Raw genomic sequence first — 23,054 nt, forward strand, 5'->3', positions numbered from 1 at the left:
AATTAAACCAAGAACCGAAATATCTACAGGCGAACATTTCTGGATAATTAAACCAAGAACCGAAATATCTACAGGCGAAAATATACAGACGATGGATAGTGCGCTGATTAAATAAAGCACAAAACCGACAGCAAGGTACCTTGTGGTCAGGGCCTAGGCAAGGAATACAGTACGAATGAAAATCCTTGAGGTATTGGATTTCCACAAGTAATGCAATTAACTTTTACTGACATCGGAACGGAGCAAGAAAAAGTTTCCCCAACACGGTACTTTGCTGTAGTTGAAGACTTCAGTTCTGAAACTCAAACGAAAATTTCAGGAGTCAGCCGACCGGCACTTGTGAACTGCTTCTGCTTCGGGCACCGCATGGCAATAAAGACGGGGGTAATGGCGTCGGCTGCATGTTTTATACCCCTGATGACCTGACGTCATGGAAGAAGGGACAGCAACCGACGCAGGAGCCAAGACTTTGTTAATCAGGCCGACTGAGGGCTACCTGCAAGCAGATAACACAAATGTAATGACTGCAACAGTGAAACACGAAAAACATCTGAAAGTGCATAGATCCTGCCCTGAAATGTAGGTATTTCCTGCAAGAGTCCCTGATTGGGATGTGTAGATAGGCCTCTTTTAGGTCTAGGGTGGCTAACCAAGCATCCTTGGAAAGCATAGGAAGAAGCTGCTGGAGGGTGAGCATTCTGAACTTTGATATTACCAGGAAGGTGTTTAGAATTGATAGATCGAGGATTGGGCACCAGGTGCCCTCTTTCCTGGGTACCAGGAAAAGCCTGGAATAGAAATCTTGGCCTATCTGGTCTGCAGGAACAGGCTGTATTGCCCTCATGGAGAGCAGAGAATGGACTTGTTTTTTGGCCTATAACCCACTGGTTTGGAGGAAGATCTGGGAACCCTTTTGGGGTTGGCAGAGTGTGGAAACAAAATTTGTATACCTGGGACACTATGCTGAGGACTCATCGGTCGCTGGTAATAAAGGCCCAGTTTTTTGCATGGGAGGAGAGTTTTCCTCCTAGGGGCACAAGTAGGTGGGCAGAGGTAAGGGGTGGAGGTGTAAAGTCATTGCGAGTTCTTTCCATAAGGGGGTGTGGCTTAGCACTCCCTGTTTTTGAAGTGGAACACCACCATTGCTTAGATCTCTGCATTCCCTGGGACTGGTGTCTGGGGGGGGGGGGGGTCTGCTTCCCCTAGGTCTTGTTTGAGCTGGCCTGGAGGGGGTCGGAAAAGACCAGTGCTTGGAGGGGCAATGCCTACTGAACCTCAGATGCTGGATCTGTAAGAAGTCTTTAACGGACTGCATAGATTTAGCTTTTTCTTGCATCTTTTTTAAGACCTCTTCTGCCTTGGGGCCAAACAAATTGTCTTTGTTCAATGGTGCATTCAATAGTTTCAATTTGACATGGTATGGCAAGGTCTATTCCTTAAGCCAAGCATGCCTTCTAAGTACAGAACCAGTGACTGCTGCCCTGCAAGATGCTTCTAGGGCGTCAAAGTCACATTGCAAGGTGTGTTTAATAACTTGGCTTGCAGAATGCAAGAACTCCTGTAATTCTTTATTTTCTGCACAAGCAGGAAAGGTACACTTTTTTTTGTTTGACGCGTTCCATGGTATGGTGCTGGTATTTCAGCATGTGGAACTGACAATTTAGTGTTCTAATGGCAAGAGTTGCAGAGGTGTATACTTTTTTACCCCATCCCTCACCAGCCTCAGTAAGAAGATGAGATCCCTCATAAAATCCTCAAAAGCTAGTTACGAAAATAATATTGCCAAAGATTCCAAAGACAACCACAAGGCATTCTATAGTTACGTCAAGAATCTAAATGGCAATGCTCAGATCTGCTCTGAGTTACAACAGAATGGCATTAAATATGCTGATCCCAAGGATATTGCCAATATCCTGGCAGATCGATTTAGTGCCAACTTCACCTCACTCTCACCCCCTAAAGGGCCCATCTCAATACCAAAAGACTGCCAAATTCAGATAATCATGGCCACACAGGTAGAAACCGCACTCTCCAAAGCTAAGAATACAGCATCCATGGGATGACATCCCAGGCTGTGTACTACATGAACTACAAAATCAACTGGCACCTTACCTAAGTGTCATGTTTAATCATAGCCTCACCTCAGGCTTCGTGCTCACTGAGTGGCGCACAGCTACAGTTATCCCGCTCCACAAGGGAGGATCCACCTTGGATCCCGGGAAAGAACTGGCACCTTACCCAAGTGTCATGTTTAATCATAGCCTCACCTCAGGCTTCGTGCTCACTGAGTGGCGCACAGCTACAGTTATCCCGCTCCACAAGGGAGGATCCACCTTGGATCCCGGGAACTACCGTCCCATCAGTCTGACGAGCCTGATTTGCAAGGGCATGGAATGTATTATCATGGAACTTATAAACAAAGACATTGGCAACCTTCAAACACTAGACCCCACCCAGTTTGGGTTTGTGAAGGGCCGATCTTGTCTCCTGAATCTGATTGACTTCTTTGAATCAGTCTCCAGAGCTGTGGACGAGGGTAAGGCAGTCCACACAGCCTATCTGGACCTCGCCACGGCCTGACACCATCCCCCACTCTAGAATCATAAACTTACTAAGCTGGGCATAAATCCCTACGTCACTCGATGGGTTGCTAACTGGCTTACTGACAGAACCCAGACAGTAAAAATAGCCGACTCCAAATCCAGCTCCAGGCAAATGACAAGTGGAGTACCTCAGGGTTCAGTCCTGGGACCACTCTTGTTTGGCATCTACATCTCTGAAGTACAGGCCAACACTAAGGGACTCTGGCTAACAAGGTTTGCAGACAACTGCAAACTGGGAGCCATTATTGAATCCCCAAATGATGTGGATATTCTACCAAAGTGCCTTACAGAAACAGATGCCTGGTGCCAGAGCCATGGGCTCAAGCTTAATGCCAAGAAATGTATAGTTATCCCCTTTGGAAAAAAACATGTACCCATGAATTACCACATAGGTGGCAGGACACTAAACATCGAAAGTGTGATGAGAGACTTGGGGACACAGGTGGACAGTGGTCTCACTTTCGATAACCACATTGCCACAACAGTCAGGAAATCCTTCTGTGTGGCAAACCATCACTAAGGGCTTTTCATCCAGAAAAAAGGAGGTCATTGTCCCACTGTACTCATCCCTCATTAGACCCACTATAGAGTATAATGCCCAGTTTGGTATGTACCTCACAAAACATCTGCAACAGCTTGAAAGGCCACAGAAATACCTCACTAAAAGAATCACAGGCCTAAAGCAGATGCCATATACTGACAGTCTAAAAAAAACTCCAGCTATACTCTGTGGCATATCGTCTACTCAGAGGCGATCTCTGCTTAACATACAAGGCCATGTCAAACCCTGAGCTGTTGGACATGCTCCACAAAGAAATCCCAATCCCTCAGAGCCACACGCTCCAGGGATCTAAACCTTGTCATCACAATGAACTAAACATGCTGGAGGGATAAGGTTCCTGACCCAGAGACTCCCCATACTCTGGAATAGACTGCCCATACATTTCAAGCAGAGCAACTCTTTGGCCCTCTTCAAAAGGAACCTTGATGATTGGATGGGAGATGGGAAATTCACCCCGGGGATCATGTCAGTCGCCCTGCTAGACAGGGGCCTGGAGAAGTAAATATTGTGAGAATAAATATCCAGGGAATTGTTATGGCTAGGCTTGCATAGGCCCTAGGGCCGATAGCCTAGTACCAACCTATGAACCTGGCAAGCTCGGGAATCCCTGTCCGAATGGGTGGGATTCTTAGCTGTGGTTGCTTTTATTCCTTTAGGTCCTTGGGAGATGACCTCTGGGCCAGCAGTAGGATTTTTGAAAAGAAATTTGAGACAGTCATACCTGTCAGGTTTCCTGGGAGAATGGCTAAAGGTCTGTGCTGTGTTAAATCTAAGAATTGCCGGAGTCTCTTTTTGGACTGAGGACAGTCCTGACATTTCCATTGGAAATGCTCCCTTAAAGTATGCAGGGTTTCACCAAATGAAAAATCTTCTGGAGGAGAGGCAGAAGGAATGGATTCCTTTGCATCTGAATTCTCATAAGCAGATAGGGGGTGCATGTCTTCATATTCAGAAATCTTAGTCATCGGATTCCTGGTCAGATAAAACTGCTGGGGACAAGTCTCTTTCTTTTGGAAGGGGTAGACTGGCTTCCCCTAATAAGCATTAGGTCTTCCGCCATCTTAAGCATTTGAGATGGAGGCATGTGCCTGAGCTTGGGTCGCTTTTTTAGGTGTAGTTCGTACCCTGGGCCTTAGAAACTCAATAATTTTAGAAAGAACTGAAGATGCGAAAGAAGTCTGCTTGTGCCGAGTATCGGTAGTGAGAAGAACTTCCCCGGAAGCTGGTGCCTACTCAGTGGCTCTGGACCCATCCAAGTTAGAGACATCCGCAGAATCCTTAGTGAAAGAAGAGTCTCACAGCATACCGGACTCCAAAAAGGGTCTCGGTAGGGGCCTGCAAATTCACAGAAGTGGGCATCAGGGGCTGCGGAAGCACCTCACTGAGAACCGGCGAACTGACTACCTTAATGGAAGCGTCGGCAGTTTTGGACCTGTGCGGTCTGTTTTTATTCTTATTTTTTTTCAGAAGTTCGGTAATCAGATGGCCTACCAAAGCCATATCGGAATACGGTGATAGAGAGCAAAAATATTTTGCTGCAATAAGGGCCAGACAATGTATAGTTTTGGCATTGAAGAAAGCACAAAAGCGACAGCAAGGTACGTTGTGTTCTGGGCCTAAACAGGTGACACAGTAAGAATGGAAGTCTCAGTGTGGTATTTGCTTTCCACAGGCAAGAACTGTTAACGAACTGTTAACTTTGACATCGGTTAGAGCAAGAAAAAAGGATCCCCAAAAGGGAACTTAGTTTTAGAAGACTTCAACTTCAATTCGGAAACGAAACTCAGGTAGTGGCTGACCGGCACTCGTGCGAACTGCTTCTGGCTCCTCAGCAAGAAAGACTTTTGTAATGGAGTCGGCTGCCTGATTTTATACTACTGATGGCCTGACGTCAGTCTGGGAGCGACAGCAACCAACACAGAAATACTAAGCCTCTAGTATTCATGCCGACTGAGGCTACCCCTGGCAGGATAACCCAAGTGTGATGACTGCAACATGAAACACGAACATTTTAAAGTGGAAAAGGAGGATGAAAAAAAACAGGAGGAAGTTTGAGTGAGGAGACGGTGGGATTTAAGATGAATATCCTTAAGGGAGAGCCATTACTGCTTGTATCTTGCTATCCATAGAAAAGAGCTTCCAGTTTCTGTATTGTCTTTTGACTAGTTTTTCCAATATATCCTTAGCTGTCATTAAAGAATCCTTTTTAACCCATAATCCTAAATGATTAACTTCATGCCCCCATAAGTATACGTATTGCTGAACCAATTCATGTGTGTACATATTTTGCAGCTACGGATGTTGTTTCATCTTCAACTTTACATCCACAAAAAACACACCTGCAACTGTTTCAGAATGTTCCACAACACTAAGATGTCGTTTTCCGGTTTTCTCAGGTATAAGATATTCTATAAAGCCAAGTTTTCTTGATTACCATACCAATTATATCCTTAAATTTCTGAGCCCCTTATTTTATTTGCTAATGGTTCTAAATGTAAAACAATCAGGAAAGAGGACACCCCTGCCTAGTTCCTATGTTCAACTTATCAGTGAGGAACCCTCCCAGTTTGATTTTTGCCTCCGATCCGTTATATCCTCCTAAATAACACTATCAGAAAATGCAAATGCCTCCATTGCCTTACTCAAAATCCCAGCTTACTGTGAAATGTTTTCACTACATCAAGACCCGCCACTAGCACTTTTATTGGGTGTATGACAATGGATTGAATAGTAAAAAGATCGAACGGCTGTAAGAACGAAAATGCCATTCATAGAAATCTGTTTTCCGAGATCACGGTACAGTGAAAATTGGAAAATTTGCCCTTTCCTCACTTGCTTTCCTTGGCTCCTACTCAGGCTACGCTATCAGGACTGGCGCCGTCTGGGGTTTCTTGGTTCTGAGGACTGGTGCGCGCAGACGTCACGTTTACGGCCCACATACCAGCCTACACTTCAGATATCTGACGCACCAACAGGGACTGAAAAAGCTTTGGAAAGCTGGCCGAACAAGCTGATGGGAAGAAGGGTAAACTCACTAGTGAATACTGCAACATGGAAGAGGAGGACATCTGCAACAGTCTGGCACTGAACAGAGATGGTGACAGTTAACATGACACCCAGACCCCATGTAGAGAATGGGAAGGGGGGGTGATCACGCAAAAGCATGCATGTTTCTGTAAAATACAATTTCTGACTAGCCACTTATTTTACCTTGGGAAATATGTTGTACATTGGGGAATATGTCAATTATCTCCAACCTCCTACTAATTCATGCCTTCCATACCAAATATTCTTAATTCAATGTTTTTTCCTTTTTATATACACCTGTGAGACCTTTCATAGTCCATGATAATATAGCAAAGTGTTGCCATTATTGTAATAAGTTATTCCCATCTATTATATACAACTATTTTTTTTATATGTCTATATCCAGCTTTTAGGACATGTACCCACAAATGTTTGGCAGGTTAATCTTTTTTAAAGTTGTCACCTTCATTTGAACTTGTCACATTTTACAAGATTTTGTTTTAATGAAAACTCAAAAAAACACATACCCATAACCTGTAACTTAATACTAAACTACACACAAATACATATATATATCTTCATATAATATATCTATATATATATATATCTATATATATATCTATATATATATATATAGATATGTATCTATATCTATATATATAGATATCTATATATATAGATATGTAGCTTTATCTATATATATTTTTATATCTATATATCTCTATATTTCTATATATATATATATATATATATATATATATATATCTATATATCTATATATATATATATCTATATATAGAATATATAAATATCTCTATCTTCATATAATAGTTTAAGACTCCTAATAGGAACAACTGTCCTACATAGACAGCTGCAGACAGGTGCACTCTGACCTAAATTTATTATCCATGCTGAGACATTACTGCTTGCGCTCCTTACACTAACTGCTGTTTCTCTCTTGATCCCATCCCAGAAGTGAAAAATAACTTGCAAATGTTCAGAAAACATTAACTTTTAGCCTTAAATAAACTAGTATTTAGGCTTTTTACTGCCCTATAATCAGTTTTTTTCACAGGTGTGCATTAGACTAAACACCACTAGGGCCTTTTTTAGCCTAGCTATTCATACCCAATACCCTAGTTTTGGTATCCTTGATAAGTGTAAGCAGGGGCTTGGGAGATGAGCCATTTACAGGCTGTGTCCATTAGACAGGTGGCAAACCAGGGATGAATTTCCACTTCCTCATTCAAATGCCCAAGTGGTACTTGAACTGGGTTAGGGTGGAAATCTGCTTCACATGGATGGGGAGTTTGTTCCAAAGTCATCTGTGGGATACATACCTGTCTCTCCAAGTAGTCCTATTTTTATCACAGGCAAGGTTTATGCCTTTAAAATGAGTAATTTTGGTGCTGCATGTTTTGCAGATATGCAAGAGGTCCATCAGGGTGGGGTCTGACAATGCCTTGTATGATAGGCATGCATCTCCCCTCAACAACCTGTAGAAAACGAGAAAAAAATGTAGCCCAGAAGCAAGTTTAAGTCATGGTAAGTCTAGGAATGGACTCCACGATCCTATATTTCTTGGCACTAGAAAGTAGCATTTTGTTCTTTTCTCCCATATGGATTGGTTCTATGAAGCCTTGCTCTAGGTGTAGCTTTCCCTGGACGGACATGAGGCATCCTGAGCTTGACTTTGGGGACAGATGGAATGTGTTGGTCTGGGTAGGGAAGCAAACTGCAATTTATACCCTGTTCCTAGAATATGAACCACACATGTCCCTGGCAATGTCTAGTCACCCATTCAGAGAAAGAATAACCCTTCCTCTAAGTCTTGCTTTGTGTGTGGGTTGGGTTGGGTTGGGGGTGGTTTCAGACAACTACTTAAGGGAGGTGCTCGGCAGAAACATGGCTGCTTCTGCCGGACCCCTGTGGGATGGGGTCAGCTACACCTAGATCCCTGATCAGCATATAGTCTTCTTTGAGGTCTGTTGTCCAGGTCTCCCTCCCTTTCCATCAACATTGGGAAGCAAGAAAGGCATGGACTTAGTAGGGCAATTACTACAGAACAGGGCAGAGGATGTACTTGCAGATAATCCTTTACAGGACTTAAGCCTTGTCAAGAGATGCATCCAAGACTTCTTATTTTACAAGCTCAGGACTTAAACAAGGCAATGTCTCCTGATCATAGACATGGAATCAACTGCCCTGCTACATGCTTCTAAAGCAAAGCCACAATGCAAATATGCTTTGCAACCAGAGAACAAGAGTTAGAGTTCTAAATTCTTTTTGGATGGCTTCTTCTGTCCACACCAGATTTTCTTTCATCTGGTCCAAGAATGTTTCCTGGAATTTAAGATGAAACGGACAATTAAAAGTCCTCAAGAGCAGGAAAGCTGATGCGTATACCTTCTTGTCCACTCTTATCCAGGGTTCTATCCTCTTTTGCATTAAAGGATTTCTAGAGATGCTATTGTTGGATTCTTGGAAGAGTTTGAGAATGCAGTACCCTAAAAATATGTCCTAAGAACAGTTGTTTGGGAGTCAGGCTGCAGGGAAGAATCCAAGACATCGTCCATAAACTTTAAAACTGGATGACTCACCAGAGATTTGCAATAAGTATAAGAAATTCTCTCAAATGCAATGGTGCAGCAGTAGCATTCTTGCCTCACAGCAAGAGGTTCTCCTGTTCGATTCTCGGCTGGAGTGCCTTCTGTGTGGAGTCTGCATGTCCTCTCCGCGGTAGAGTGGTGTTCGAAAGACATGCGTGAATGGGCATGCCTTCGTTGAAGGTCGGGCGGGCAACTCGGAACTATAAAATCTACTGCCAATCATTAGCAGACCAGAGTTCCACTGTGGCAACCCCTAACCGGGAAAAGCCGAAAAGACAAACATAAGAAATTCTCTCTCTTCTTAAGACTGAAGTACATCTCCATAAGAAAAAATACAACTAAGGTTGTTTCTTTACAATCATTTCCACACAGTTATGTCGAGCTTTGCTCAATCTGTTACCTTTGCATTTATCTTCAGTTATCACCCACAGAGTGTGGCTTTGTTGAAACAAGCTACATATCCTACACCTGTAGTCATTCCACTTACCACTCCAGTGCTCAAAACTTTGAGTGGGAGAACATGGTGTGAAGAGGTGGTCAACTGTATCCCTTGAATTCTCTCTCCAACTTTCAACCTTCCCAAAGTCAGAGAATGGGGAGGGATCTGCATCTCCAAATTAGGAGAACACTACAACACTAAAAACAGTTACTGGAAGATGCATTTAAATTTGCACAATACTAAGTGGATTTTATATAAAACATGGCAACAGCAATACAATTGTGTACTCCTGCCAAGCTTCCAGTGCTAACAGTCTCAAAAACTTAAAATTTAAAAACAAAGATACTTACAGCCATATCAAAAACACAGCGAGCATCAGATAAAGCATTTCCATAAGCAATGGGATCCTTCCAAGACCTTGAAGTATGAAACCTATAGAAAAAGATAAAAAATAAAAAATCTGCAGCTCTAAACACAGACTCCCTGTAACAAAATGTAAAGTCAAATGCTAAATTTAAAAAATAATCACATGCACCAAAATAAATTATGTAGTCAAATGTGTACATGGCTGTTACTTTCTTTCCAAAAATCACTGAACTAAAGCAACTGAAAAAATACAAAGATTTGACACACAGATCTTGAAGAGACTACTGTGGGTACATGGCAATTCTCCTTTAGCCATTATGCAGATTTTCCTAAAATTAAGCAGATCATTCATGTAAAAATACACACGCGAGCAGTGCTCAAGAGCTTTTAAAGATAGAGAGGAATTTAACAAATGGGTAGTGCAGATCACTCAGAAGCCATTCAAGAGGATAGAAATTACTTCTGAAAATACAGCTAGGAGTGGGATAAAATTAAGGTGAAGTTTAAAAACAGGGTGGAAATAAAAGAAAGGAAGCTATGGTTAACTAACACAAAGAAGGACTGACAAATGTTAAAGCATTGCAGAATAGGGGGTCTCAGAACAAGAGGATCAACTGCAGAACAAGCAGAAAATAAGAGATTACCTCAATATTATACACGTTTAGAAAGATTGCTATAAAGCAACTTGTTTTTTGACACTTGAGCACAAAAACATTTAGCATAACTCAGGCAAACGAAAGTAGAAAGGGCTGTCATCCAGCTTAGGGAGCGCCTCCAACAAGAGATCCTGTAGAGGTATAAGTATTTTGGAAATTAAGAAAAGATACAAATAGAAATGTTTATGGAAAAATAAAATATGTCAAGGTTAGAGGTAGATGAGCTCAGTTACTAACTGCTAGGATATGAGAAGATGAGATAAAAATTGTGATGCATAGCCAATCTACAGGAAAGTCCCCAGGAATAGATGGTACTCCTGTGGAAGTCTGGAAGCTAGGAGGGAAAAAATGCTAAAGACCTGGAAAGTTTTGTTGAACTGTGTTTTAAGAAGAGAAGTACCAATGTCCTGGGGGAAAAGCAGTGGTAGCTATAATACCTAAAGAGGGAAAAGATCCATCAGATCCAGCTTCAGTCAGGTCCACTTCAATACTAAACCAGGATTATAAAAGTGTTCACATCTATCATGGCTAAAAGAAAGGCAAAAGTAATGTCAAAATGATAGATATGGATCAATGTAGTTTTGTGGAGGGGAGGCAAACATTTGACTAACAGAACACAGATGATTCAGAGGGAAGCAGAATGTAAGAAGATACCATTGTTGCTGGTGGGTATTGAGGCAGAGAAAGCATTTGACAGAGTAAGCTGCGACTATGAGGAGGACAATGCAAGCATTTGCAGTTCTTGAAAAAATTATAAAAGTTGATTAGGAGGACACGAGGGATTAGAGGTGAAAATTTAAGTGGGTGGTGTCCTCTGGTTCCTCTGTTCAAGCAGAAATTATCAGGCAGGGGGTGTCCTCTTCCCCCTTTATTTGCATTATATTTAGAACCACTGGCAAAGAAAATAAGGGACTCAGAAATTCAAGGATAAAATTGGTATGGTAGTCAAGAAAAGCTGGCTATTTGCAGATGACATTTTACACCTGACAAAATCAGAGAGACATTACAGTGTTGTGGAACATTTTGAGAGTTTCAAATCTTTATGACATACTGCTTTTGTTTTAGCTTCATTAATTGTGTAACAAAATAAAAAATAGGAGATAGCAGACCACGATTGATAAAATCATCAAACAATTTAATCAGAGTAAAAAGGTGAGCACCGACCAATGTGTAAGAACTTGGGAAATGATATATTGTATTGTCTGATGAAGCAGCTTTGGCTGCGAAAGCGCTCACCTTTTTACTTGGTTTAAATTGATGATTTTAGCAGCCGTGGCCTGGTATCTCCTAGTCTTTTTTATTTTGCATTGTTGCTGTGTTGGGAGACCAGTTTACCTACACCACTTTACTTTTCTGCAGTAAAAGTAAAGCAATAGTGGTTAATTAGCCACATACGAATTGGTTCAGCAATATCCATTTTTATGGGGATATGATAAAATGAAATATTTAGGAGTATAGACTAAAAATGATTCTAGTGTGGTAACTAAGGATATGTGCGAAGAGACTAAACAAAACATAATACAAAAACTGAGAAACTGGAAGCTTTGTTATATGGAGATGGATAGTAAGATACCAGCAGTTAAAATGTTTTTAGTCCCGTGAGTCATATACAGGTCAGTAAAGAGCTGAAGGACTTTATCATGGAGGGGAAGAGTCAAGTGGGATAAGATGATTCTTTCAGAAGAACAAGGCAGATTGGGATTACCCTATTTGAAGGGGTATTTCAGAGCTACACAGTTAAGTATCCTATACATAGTACAAGCAGAAAAAGTACAGTTGTGTACACTTACCATAAAAATGTAGATGCTCAAGTGTATTCACTGTTGCAGTCATCACACTTGGGTCATCTGCCTGCAGGTAACCCTCAGTCGGCCCGTATACCAGAGTCATAGTATTTCTGCGTCGGATGCCGTCACTTCTTCCATGACATCACGTCGTCGTCAGGGGTATAAAAACAGCCAGCCAATGCCATTACATCAGTTTTTCTTGCCCCAAATGTCAGGAGCCCTCAAATAGGGAGCTAGCATATGGTGTGGAAACCACCACCACTAAAAAGTAAACACCAATACCATTAAGAACAGCTAGAGAGAGGAGAGAGAAAAATAGGGGGCTGGAGGGAGGGAAACCAGGACTGCAACAGTGAATACACTCGGACATCTACATTTATAGTAAGTGTACACAACTGTACTATGTTCTTTGTCTTTCACTGTTGCAGTCATCACACTTGGGTTGATTCCCAAAGCTGAGGAAAGGTGGAGGCAGTCGAGAAGAGTTGGGGCTGGCTAGTAGGTCCTGCAAGACTGCTGTAGCAAATCCTGCCCTGGATTTGGAAAAAGATAGGTAAATGGTAATGCTTGGTGAAGGTGTGTACAGAACTCCAAATTGCAGCTTCCAGAATGTCCCTGGTAGGGGCTTCCCTTAGAAATGCTGTAGAGGTAGAAGTAGCCCTAGTGGAATGTATTCTGACCCCCTTGAGGGGTTGGTTTTCCATGTTGCTTGTAACAGAAATTGATGCAGTGTGCTATCCATTTGGAAATGGATGGTTTAGAAATGGCCTTGCCCTCTGCCCCTGTTGCAAAGCTGACTAGCAGCTGGTCAGATTTTTCTGAAAGGCTTAGTTCCATCAAGGTAGAACCTGAGCTGTGTGCACGTCCAAAGAGTGCAGGATCCTTTCCCCTTTATTCTGAGGGTTAGGGAAAAAGGTTTGCAAATGGATGGATTGGTTTAGGGCCACACTGGACACCACCTTAGGCATAAATTGTGGATGCAAAATCTGTACCTCCTGCTGCAACAGCAGGGTAGGGGTCTGGTGTAGGTGCCAGGCACCATTGTCAGGTTGTGCAGGAGTGGGTACCGGTGCTGGCGTGGCCAGTCCGGGGCAATCAGAATTGTCCTTGGCCTGTCTTCTTTTATCTTGACTACTACTCGAGAGAGGGGGAAGGCATAGATTGAGGGGTTTTCCCATTGAAAGGATAGGGCATCCACTTTCCAGGCTCTGCTGAGGGTGCATGGTGCAAAATTTGCTTAACTGGTTATTTTGAGGGGAGGCAAAGAGATCCACCTCTGGGTCCCATACCTCTGGATCAGTAGGTTGAAGGTGCTGGGCTCCAAGTTCCACTTGTGTGGGCCTAGGAGATTCCGGCTCAAGTCTGCCAGTGAATTTTGTTTGCCTGGCAGGAATTGATCTTGTAGATGGACTTGGTTGTCCAAAGCTGTGCTCCAGAGAGTCATTTCTAACCTGCAGAGGGGGGTAAGAATGGGTTCCCCCTTGCTTGTTTATGTACCACATAACTGTGGTGTTCTGTTTTCATCAGCAGTTGTCCTGCAAGGATTAGGTATCTGAAAGCTGTCAGAGCAGTTTTCTTTTTAAAGCTAGCATCCCGTTTGTTGATGTGCAGAAGAATCTGGCTTGGGCTCCAGTAGCCCTGAATGCATTTGCCAGCAATGTGGGCCCCCCATGTGTAGTCTGATGCATCTGTGGTCAGGGTTTGGGTGGCGTAGGGTAGAGTAAAATGCAGCCCCTTGTTGTGGTTGCATGCTTCTGCCCACCAAAGGAACTCTGCCCTCAGACAAGGCATGATAGGAATGACTGTTTCCAGGTCTTGTGAATGTTGGTACCAAAGACCAAGTACCACTGAAATTTCCTCACATGCACTCTTGCATATGGAATTAGCAGGACACACGAGGCCATGAACCCTAGGGCTTGCAGTACTTTTCTTGCAGTTAGCTGGGTTCTGGTGGCCATTTGCTTGAAGTAGTCAGACTTGTTTTTCTTAAGTGAGAAATGCCATCTTTTTGGCTGGGCACCAGTTGTGATTTCTTTTCATTGACTGTGTACCAAAGAAGTGAGAAGGCTTTTTAAAAATGCCAGGCGCTGAAGCAGCAATTCCTGGCTGTCTGCCTGAATCAGGCAGTCGCCCAAGTACAGGTAAATTTGGGTATTTCTCTGCCTGCAGTATGCAATGGCTGGAGCCAGGCATTTTGTGAATACCCTGGATGCAGTAGATAAGCCAAAGGGAAGTGCAGAGAACTCATAATGCATAGATCCTGACCTGAAAAGTACAGTTTTGTACCTACCATAAATGTAGATGTTCGAGGATCCCATTGCTGCAGTCCTAACTATTGGGTATAGTCCGCATCCAGTCGGCCCGAATACCAGAGTATAAGGCTGACGTCGGTCAGCGCGCATTAGACTGACGTCAGTACGTCAGGGTACTAATGCGCATGACCGACGTCATATCCTCAGTCTTTTCTTGCCCCAGATGTCAGAAGATCCTAAAAAGACAAGGCCCAAAATACCTGCACCAAAAATATGTACAATATATACAAGAAAATATATACAAAAAATATATGCATGTAACCTCACCTACACAACCACCCCTAAACACAGAGGGGAAGGAGGGAGGGTAAATTGGACTGCAGCAATGGGATCCTCGAACATCTACATTTATGGTAGGTACAAAACTGTACTATGTTCTTCGTTCCCCATTGCTGCAGTCCTAACTATTGGGTAGAATCCCAAAGCAGAGGTAAGGGAGGCTGGCAAATCATAAAGAAGCAGGAGCTGACAACATGCCTTGCAAAACAGCTGTGGCAAAACCAGCCCTAGACTTAGAGTAGATAGGAAGGTGATAATGCTTAGAGAAAGTATGCACTGAACTCCAAGTAGCTGCTTCCAAAATATCCTTAGTTGCCACCCCCCTTAGAAATGCTGTTGAAGTGGCAGTAGCCCTAGTGGAATGAGGCCTAATCCCAGCTGGAATCTCCTTGCCATAATGGGAATAACAAAATGCAATGCAAAAGCCAATCCACCTAGAAATAGTTTGTTTTGACACAGGCTTGCCCTGTGAACTCAAAGCAAAAGAAACAAACAACTGCTGAGACTGCCTAAAATCCTTAGTCCTGCTTAAATAATAACGCAATTGCCTGTGTACATCTAAAGTGTGCAAAATCTTTTCCCCTTTATTTTGGGGGTCTGCATAAAAAGTAGGCAAATGAATAGTTTGGTTTAAAGCCACACTAGAAACCACCTTAGGCATAAAGGAAGGATTAGTACGTAATGATACCCTATCCTTATGGAAAATCAAAAATGGCTCTACTGCCATAAGGGCCTGCAACTCGGACACCCTTCTTGCAGAAGTAATAGCCAACAGAAAAGCAGTCTTTCATGACAAGTATTTCAATTCAGCAGTAGCCGCAGGCTCAAAAGGTTGTAGAGTAAGTTTTTCCAACACAAAATTGAGATCCCAAGCAGGAGTAGGAGCTCTACGTGGGGGTCTTATATTCTTTGCCCCTCTAAGAAACTGCTTGAACAAAGGATGCGAAAACAATGGTGGGTCACAATCATAGTGAGCTGAAATTGCTGCAGCATGAATCTTAATGGAAGAGAAGGACAAACCTTTGTCCAATAACTCAGTAAGGTATTGAAGAGCCACACTCAAATTAGGCTCAGAAACCTGCAAATTCTTTGCTGTACTCCAAAATAAGAATCTCTTCCATTTGTCTGCGTACACTTTCCTTGTACTAGGTCTTCTAGCCTCCATAATCACATTTAAAACTTGTTGAGGAAGTTGAGACCTGCTGTGTTTCAACACAGAAGATGCCAGGCTGTTAGATGAAGAGAGTGAAGCTTGACATTGAGCAGATGACCATCCTTCTGAGATAACAGATGAGGAATCAGAGGTAAAGGCCATGGAGGCTTCCTTACCAGACTCCGTAGTAGTGGGTACCAGTGTTGCGAGGCCAATCTGGAGCTATCAAAATCATCCTTGGCCTGTCTTGCCTGACCTTTAATAGTACCTTTGGAAGAAGAGGCAGAGGAGGAAAGGCATACACATGAAGGTTTTTCCAACTGAAAGACAGAGCATCCACTTTCCAAGCTGTGTGATGAAACCCCTTTGTGCAATACTGTGGCAGCTGGTGGTTTAGTGGAGAAGCGAACAGATCTATGTCTGGAGTTCCCCATGACACTGTCAATTTTGAAATACATGAAGATCCAGTTTCCACTGTGGGGATCCATGATTTGTCTGCTTAACACATCTGCTAAGGAGTTCTGTGCTCGGCAGAAACCTTGCCTGAACAGTTACCTGCAACCTTAGCGCACTCCCCCATAAAATCATTGCTTGCCTGCATAGACGATACGAATGTGTTCCCCTTGCTTGTTGATGTACCACATGACAGTTGTGTTGTCTGTTAGAATCAACACCTGCCCTGGAAGAAGTAACTCCTTGAAAGCCATTAATGCAAACTGGACTGCTAACATCTCCTTCATGTTGATATGTAGATGCTGTAGTCTGGCAGGCCACTTGTCTTGTATCCACTTTCCATTTAGATGAGCTCCCCAAGCAATGTCCGAGGCATCTGTCGTTAAGATCTGATTCGCCTCTGGCCGGGTCACAGAGAGTCCCTTGTTTAGGTGACATTCCTGAGCCCACCACAAAAATTCTTTTTGAAGGCAAGGTATTATTTGAATGACAGTGTCCAAATCCTGGCAGTGCTGTGTCCATACATTTTGAGATACCATTGTAGCTTCCTCATATGCAGTTTGGCATTGGGAAGCACCAGAATACAAGATGCCATGAACCCTAATGCTTGAAGGACTGTCCTTGCAGTCAGCACGGACTGATGAGATAGTTGATGGAAGTAAAGTGATAGACTCTTTTGTTTGTCCGGGGTTAAAAAGGCCATCTGGGCTGCTGTATTCAGTCTCACACCCAGAAAGCACATGTCTTGAGAGGGTACTAGACTGGACTTTATTTCGTTCACAGAATACCCTAGGCATCTTAGCACTGCTATGACATGTTCCAGATGCTGTAGAAGGTCTTCCTTTTCTTGAGCCAGAATCAGGCAATCGTCCAAGTAAGGATAGATTTGTATTCCTTGAAGCCTGAAGTAAGCTATCACTGGAGCCAGAACCTTTGTGAATACTCTGGGCAGTAGATAAGCCAAAGGGCAATGCAGAGAACTGATAATGAGAATTTCCAGCTCGAAACCGCAGATACTTCCTGCAACTTAGCCTTATAGGCACATGAAGGTAAGCTTCCTTGAGATCTAAAGTTACCATCCAGTGATCTTTGCCCAGCAGAGGTAAAAGCTGTTGTAACGTCAACATCTTGAACTTGGGAATGTCCAGAAAAGTGTTGAGGAGAGATAAATCCAAAATTGGTCTCCACGTGTTCCCCTTCTTTGGTACTAGGAACAGGCGAGAATAAAATCCTAGGCCCCTTTCTGATACAGGGACTGGCTGAATGGCCCCTATCTGGAGTAACTGAGAAACTTGCTTGTGAGCCTCTTTTCGTTGTGGAGGAGGAACGTCTGGCATGCCTTTGAAAGGGGGCATTGTATGGAAATAAAATCTGTAACCGTGGTGAATGATATCCAACACCCATTTGTCTTGAGTAATTAAATCCCAATTTTCTTTGAAAAGAGACAGTCTTCCTCCCAAAGGAGCTGCCAGACGGGAATCTACTGCCAGCTGAAAAGACCGGTCATTGGGTCTGTTCTGAAAGGACTGACCCCTGCCCTCACCAGAAGTCTGAGCAGGTGAACTTCCTGTTCTAGGCCTAAAAGAACCTTGAGCCCTGCCCCTACCACGTCTAGACCTAACCCTAGACTGGGGATCATAAGCAGGATATGTCCACCCCTTAGCAGGCCAATTTCTACTAAACTTCGGTGGCTGCACCTGCAAAAAATCTTTAACAGTTTGCATAGACTTAGCTTTGTCCTCCATTTTCTTTAAAACTGCTTCCACAGGCGATCCAAACAACACATCAGACTGTAAAGGAGCATCCAAAATCCTTGTCTTAACATGCTCAGCTAAATTCTGATCCTTCAACCAGGCATGCCTGCGAAGAACAGAACTAGTAGCAGCCACCCTCGAGGAGGCCTGTACAGCATCAAAACCACATTGCAGAGAATGCTTACCCACTTGTTCAGACACATGAACCAAATCCAGCAACTCTTTACACTCAATACCTTCCGCCAAAGCATCCACCTTGGATTTCAATTGTGAAAGGAGATAATTCTGATATTTTAGCATGTGAAACTGACAATTCAATGCTCTCATGGCTAGAGTGGAAGAAGTATACACTTTCTTTCCCCACCTATCCACAGCCCTTGCCTCTATCAGTGGGAACAGGATTTTTAACCACAGAAGCTTTAACACCTTTAGGCCCTTGAGAAATAGTTTCTGGGTCCGCCCTAGGACTCTTAAACAAATACTTATGAGCTTCGGGCACCCTATAATACCTATCAGGCTTAACAGGAGCAGGAGGCAAAGAGTCAGGGTTCAGGGAAGCCTCTGCAAAAACATCTTCCACCACATTCAACACAGGAGGAATAGCTAAGGGCCTATGCTGGGGTAAAACAAGAATTCCCTAAGCCTTTTCCTGGAATCAGAGTAATCCTGGCCTTCCCATTTAAAGTGCTCCCTCATGGAATGCAGAGTCTCTGAAAATGAGAAATCCTCAGGAGGAGAAGCTGTAGGAGTGGAATCATCCACATCAGAATCAGAATAAGTAGGATACTCCTGCAAGTCTTCCGTAGAAGACTCTGAAGCCTCTGAACACTGTTCAAAACTATCAAACTCCGGTTCCACCCTAGGCCTCTTATCAGGCGGGGCATAGAACCTCTAATCATAGTAATCAAATCTTCTGCCATTTTAAGCATATGTTTCTTAGGTACAGAACCCGAAATGCTAGGAGAAGCCCCCACTGAAGCTGAACTAGGCCTACCTCTCAAAGAAGATTTGGCAACAGAAGGAGAGGCTCTAACTACCTTGGGAAGAGAGGGAAGAACAGTCACCTGAGAAGCCCCTCAGCCTGGCCTACCTCCTGAGAAGGCACATCCTGTAACAGTAAAGTTTCTGCCTGGGACTCCATGGAAACTCCTGGCAAAACCTCTGGCTCCACTGAGCCTTCTAAAGAACCGACGTCCGGGACTGCCGGTTCATCAACCCTAGGCTTCGCTGTTTTGTCCTTGCGCTTCTTGGACGAAGCGGGCGTCGGAGCAGCCGGCGGCATTTTATAATTGCAACGCTTCCCAAACACTAACCTGGCACAGTCCAACCTCCTCTTAATAGTGCGTTTCTTAAACCTAGCACAAGAGCGGCAACCAACAACGTCGTGCTCAGGCCCTAAACAAGGTATACACAAGGTATGGTAATCCCTATGAGGTATCTGTTTCCCACAAGAAATACAGTTATTCACTTTTTCTGACATCCGGTAAAATACTGAGGCAAGAAAAACCAAAATGTTCTAGCAGGGGTTCCCAACTCTGTTTGGTCTGAAACTCCGGTTTGGAAATATTTCAGAACGCCAACCTGCACTCGCAAAACTGCTTCTGCATCGGACCATGCGGCAAAAAAAGACTGAGGATATGACGTCGGTCATGCGCATTAGTACCCTGACGCACTGGCTGTCTGCCTGAATCAGGCAGTCGCCCTACAGGTAAATTTGGGTATTTCTCTGGTATGCGGCTGGAGCCAAATACCCTTAGGACTGCAGCAATGGGGAACGAAGAACATCATACATATTTCCTGCATGATTCCCTGATGGGGATGTGCAGATAACCTTCTTTTAAGTCTAGGCTGACTAACCAGGCATCTTTGGCTAGCATAGGGAGAAGCTGCTGCAGGGTAAGACTCTTGAATTTTGGGACAACCAGGAAGGTGTTGAGAATTGAAAGATCCAGGATTGGGTGCGAAGAGCCCTCTTTCCTGGGTACCAGGAATAGTCTGGAGTAGAAACCCTGACCCCTTTGTTCTACTGGAACTAGCTGAATGGCTCTGATGTTGAGCAGGGAAAGAACTTAGTTTTGAGTCTCTGCCCACTGGTTTGGAAGAAGGTCTGGAAACCCGCTTGGAGTTGGCAGTGAATGGAAATAAAATTTGTACCCCTGGGATACAATGATGAGGACCCATCGGTCCTGAGTGATAGACATCTAAGTTTTTTGCATGAAGGGCAAGTTTTCCTCCTAGGGGCACAAGCAACTGGACAGGGCTGGGAGGTAGAGTTGAGAAGTCATTGTGAACTTTTTCCATAGGGAGGTGGCTTACCACTCCCTGCTTTAGGGGTGGAAGCACTCCATTGCTTAGACCTCTGCATATCCGGAGACTGTAGTCTGGGTGGTCCGTTTCCCCTGGGTCTTGTTTGGGACAGCCTGATAAGGGCCAGTGTTTTGAAGGGCGATGCCTACTGAATCAAGGTGGTTGCACCTGTAAGAATTCTTTAAGTTTGCATAAATTTAGCTTTTCTTCTATCTTTAAGAACTACTTCTGCTTTGGTGCCAAACAAAATGCCCTTACTTAAAGGAGCATCTAGTAATTTGGATTTGAGATGATCTGGCAAGGTCTGCTCCTTCAGCCAAGCATGTCTTCTCAGTACAGAGCCAGTGACTGCAGCCCTGCAAGATGCTTCTAAGGCATCAAAACCACACTGCAAAGTATGCTTACTAACTTGGTTTGCAGAATGCATAAGCTCTTGCAAATCTTTACTTTCTGCACAATCTGGAAATATTACCATTTTTTGTTTAATAAGATCCAGAATATGTTGCTGGAACTTAAGCATGTGAAACAGGCAATTCAATGCCCTGATAACAAGAGTTGCAGATGTATATACCTTCTTACCCCATCTGTCTAAAGCTCTGAAGTCCCTGTCCGAAGGGATAGGATTTTTGGCTGTAGTAGCTTTAACCTTTAGGTCCCTCAGAAATGTCTGGATCAGCAGCAGGATTCTTGAAAAGAAACTTGTGGGAATCAGGTACTCGGTAGTACCTGTGATGTTTCCTAGGGGCCAGAGGTAAGGTGTCTGGAATAAGACTGGATTCCAAGAAAACATCATCCACATCTAGGACAGGAGGAATAGCTTAACGCCTGTGCTGAGGTAGCTCTAAAAATTCTGAGTCTCTGATATACCCCAGGGATTACCTCAGTGTCACTGCTCAACAGAGGCACAGCAAAATAATGGGTATAGTTCCCCATACTAAAGGGGTGGCGTAAGCCACAAAACTATGGGCTAGGCTTGTAAATGCCCTCGGGCAGATAGCCTAGTATGAACCTATGAACCTATGGACTAAGGATAGTCTTGGCATTCCCAATGAAAATGCTCTCAAAGAATGCAAGGTTTCACCAAAAGAGAAATCCTCTGAAGGGGAGGCAGAGGGAATGGATTCCTCTGCATCTGAATCCACACAGGCTAAGGGCATATCCTTATAAATCAGAAATGTCAGAGTCAAACTCCTGGTCTGTAGAATCTGAAGGCAACTGAATTCTTGGTCTCTTAGCAGGGGAAGGCTGGCTTCCATTAGCGTTATAAGGTCTTCAGCCAGTCTAAGTATTTGTTTTTGTGGCATGGGGGCCTGAGCATGTGCTTTTGTCATTGGTTTTCTAGGTGTAGTGCTACTCTGGGCCCAAGAATCTCGGTAGTTTTGGCTAAAAAAGTCAGTTTGAATCTAACATTGGAAGGTCAGAAAACACCCTCAGAAGCCGGTGCCTGCACAGCGGCTCCAGACCCAAAGGTAGAGACATCCACTGGTTCCAGAGTCGAAGAAGCATCTTGCAGCATACAGGACTCCTAATGGGTCTCAGCAGAGGCCTGCGAATCCACAGAAGTGGGCATCAGGGGCTGCAAAGGTGCCTCACTGAGGACTGGCGACTAGCTTAACGGAAGCGTTGTCGGCAGTTTTGGATCCAAGCAGTCTACCTGTCTATCGGTAGTCGGATGGCTTGCTGGAGCCATTTCGGAATACAGACATTGAGAGTGAAAGAATTTAATAGCCTGACGATGAATGGTTTGGGCATTAAACAAGGCACAAAACCGACAGCGAGGGACGTAGTAGTCTAAGCCTACACAGGTGACGCAGTAAGAATGAAAATCTCTGTGAGGTATTTGCTTTCCACAGGCAAGACAACTGTAACTTTCTGACATCGGTTAGAGCAAGAAAAAAAGAACCCACACTGGCGTACTTAGCTTTAGAAGACTTCAGGATTATCAACTCGAAAAACTAAAATTTCAGGTAGAGGCCAACTGGCACTTGCGAACTGCTTCAGGCTCCTCCTCGGCAAGAAAAACTGATGTAAAGATGGCTGTTTTTATACCCCTTATGACCTGACGTCATGGAAGTGGTGACAGCATCAGACGCAAAAACACTAAGACTCTGATATTTGGGCCGACTGAGGGCTACCTGCAGGAAGATAACCCAAGTGTGATGACTGCAACAGTGAAACACAAAGAACATCTACAATTCATTGTGAAAAGGGATAATGCTGAAATGGGGGGGGGGGGGGGCTCAAGAAACAGTGATTTTTGGATGCAGGCCTTTAAAGAGAACAATTACTACACATATTACATCTATGAAGTATCAAAGTATTCTAAGTAAGCGATCATGGAGAATGGATAAATGAGATTCTGCCTACAGGGATGACTGCAATTAGGGATACAGACAAGAGACATGGGGGCTGGAGTTCACTGGAGAAAAAACTGGCAAAAAACCAAGGTATTAGGAGCAAATAGAGAGGGAAAGATGACAGAATGGAAGACGCTAGGAATTTATTTGGATGGGTTAGAGACTGACCTCCCTATCAAGGATCAATAAAGTATAGGCAGAGAAAAAGAAATGGAGGGGGGGTGGTCCTAAACAAAAAAACAGCACTGGTAAGAGGTTTTTTTTTTTTTAGTGAAATCAAGAACCAGAAACTGCCGTTAAACAAGGAATAAATAGTAGAGCATACAAAATACTGTACGATAACTATATGAATCAGGAGGAGGTTAGAAAGGATTGGGAAGAGAGACTGGA

The 23,054-nt window shown here is 43.6% G+C and overlaps 1 protein-coding gene across 1 annotated transcript in view; it reads right to left on the reverse strand.

Annotated features, from left to right (window-relative positions):
* LOC122797143 (antizyme inhibitor 1-like) overlaps positions 1-23,054 on the reverse strand; it is a 595,584-nt gene that overhangs the window by 313,930 nt on the left and 258,600 nt on the right. The window contains exon 5 of the mRNA XM_044065942.1: positions 9,591-9,672. Within this exon, the coding sequence (XP_043921877.1) occupies positions 9,591-9,672 (82 nt within the window). The remainder of the gene's footprint in view (positions 1-9,590; positions 9,673-23,054) is intronic.

This window comes from Protopterus annectens, chromosome 3.part0 (assembly GCF_019279795.1).
Source record: "Protopterus annectens isolate FY-2018-M chromosome 3.part0, PAN1.0, whole genome shotgun sequence".
Lineage (NCBI taxonomy): Eukaryota > Metazoa > Chordata > Ceratodontiformes > Protopteridae > Protopterus > Protopterus annectens.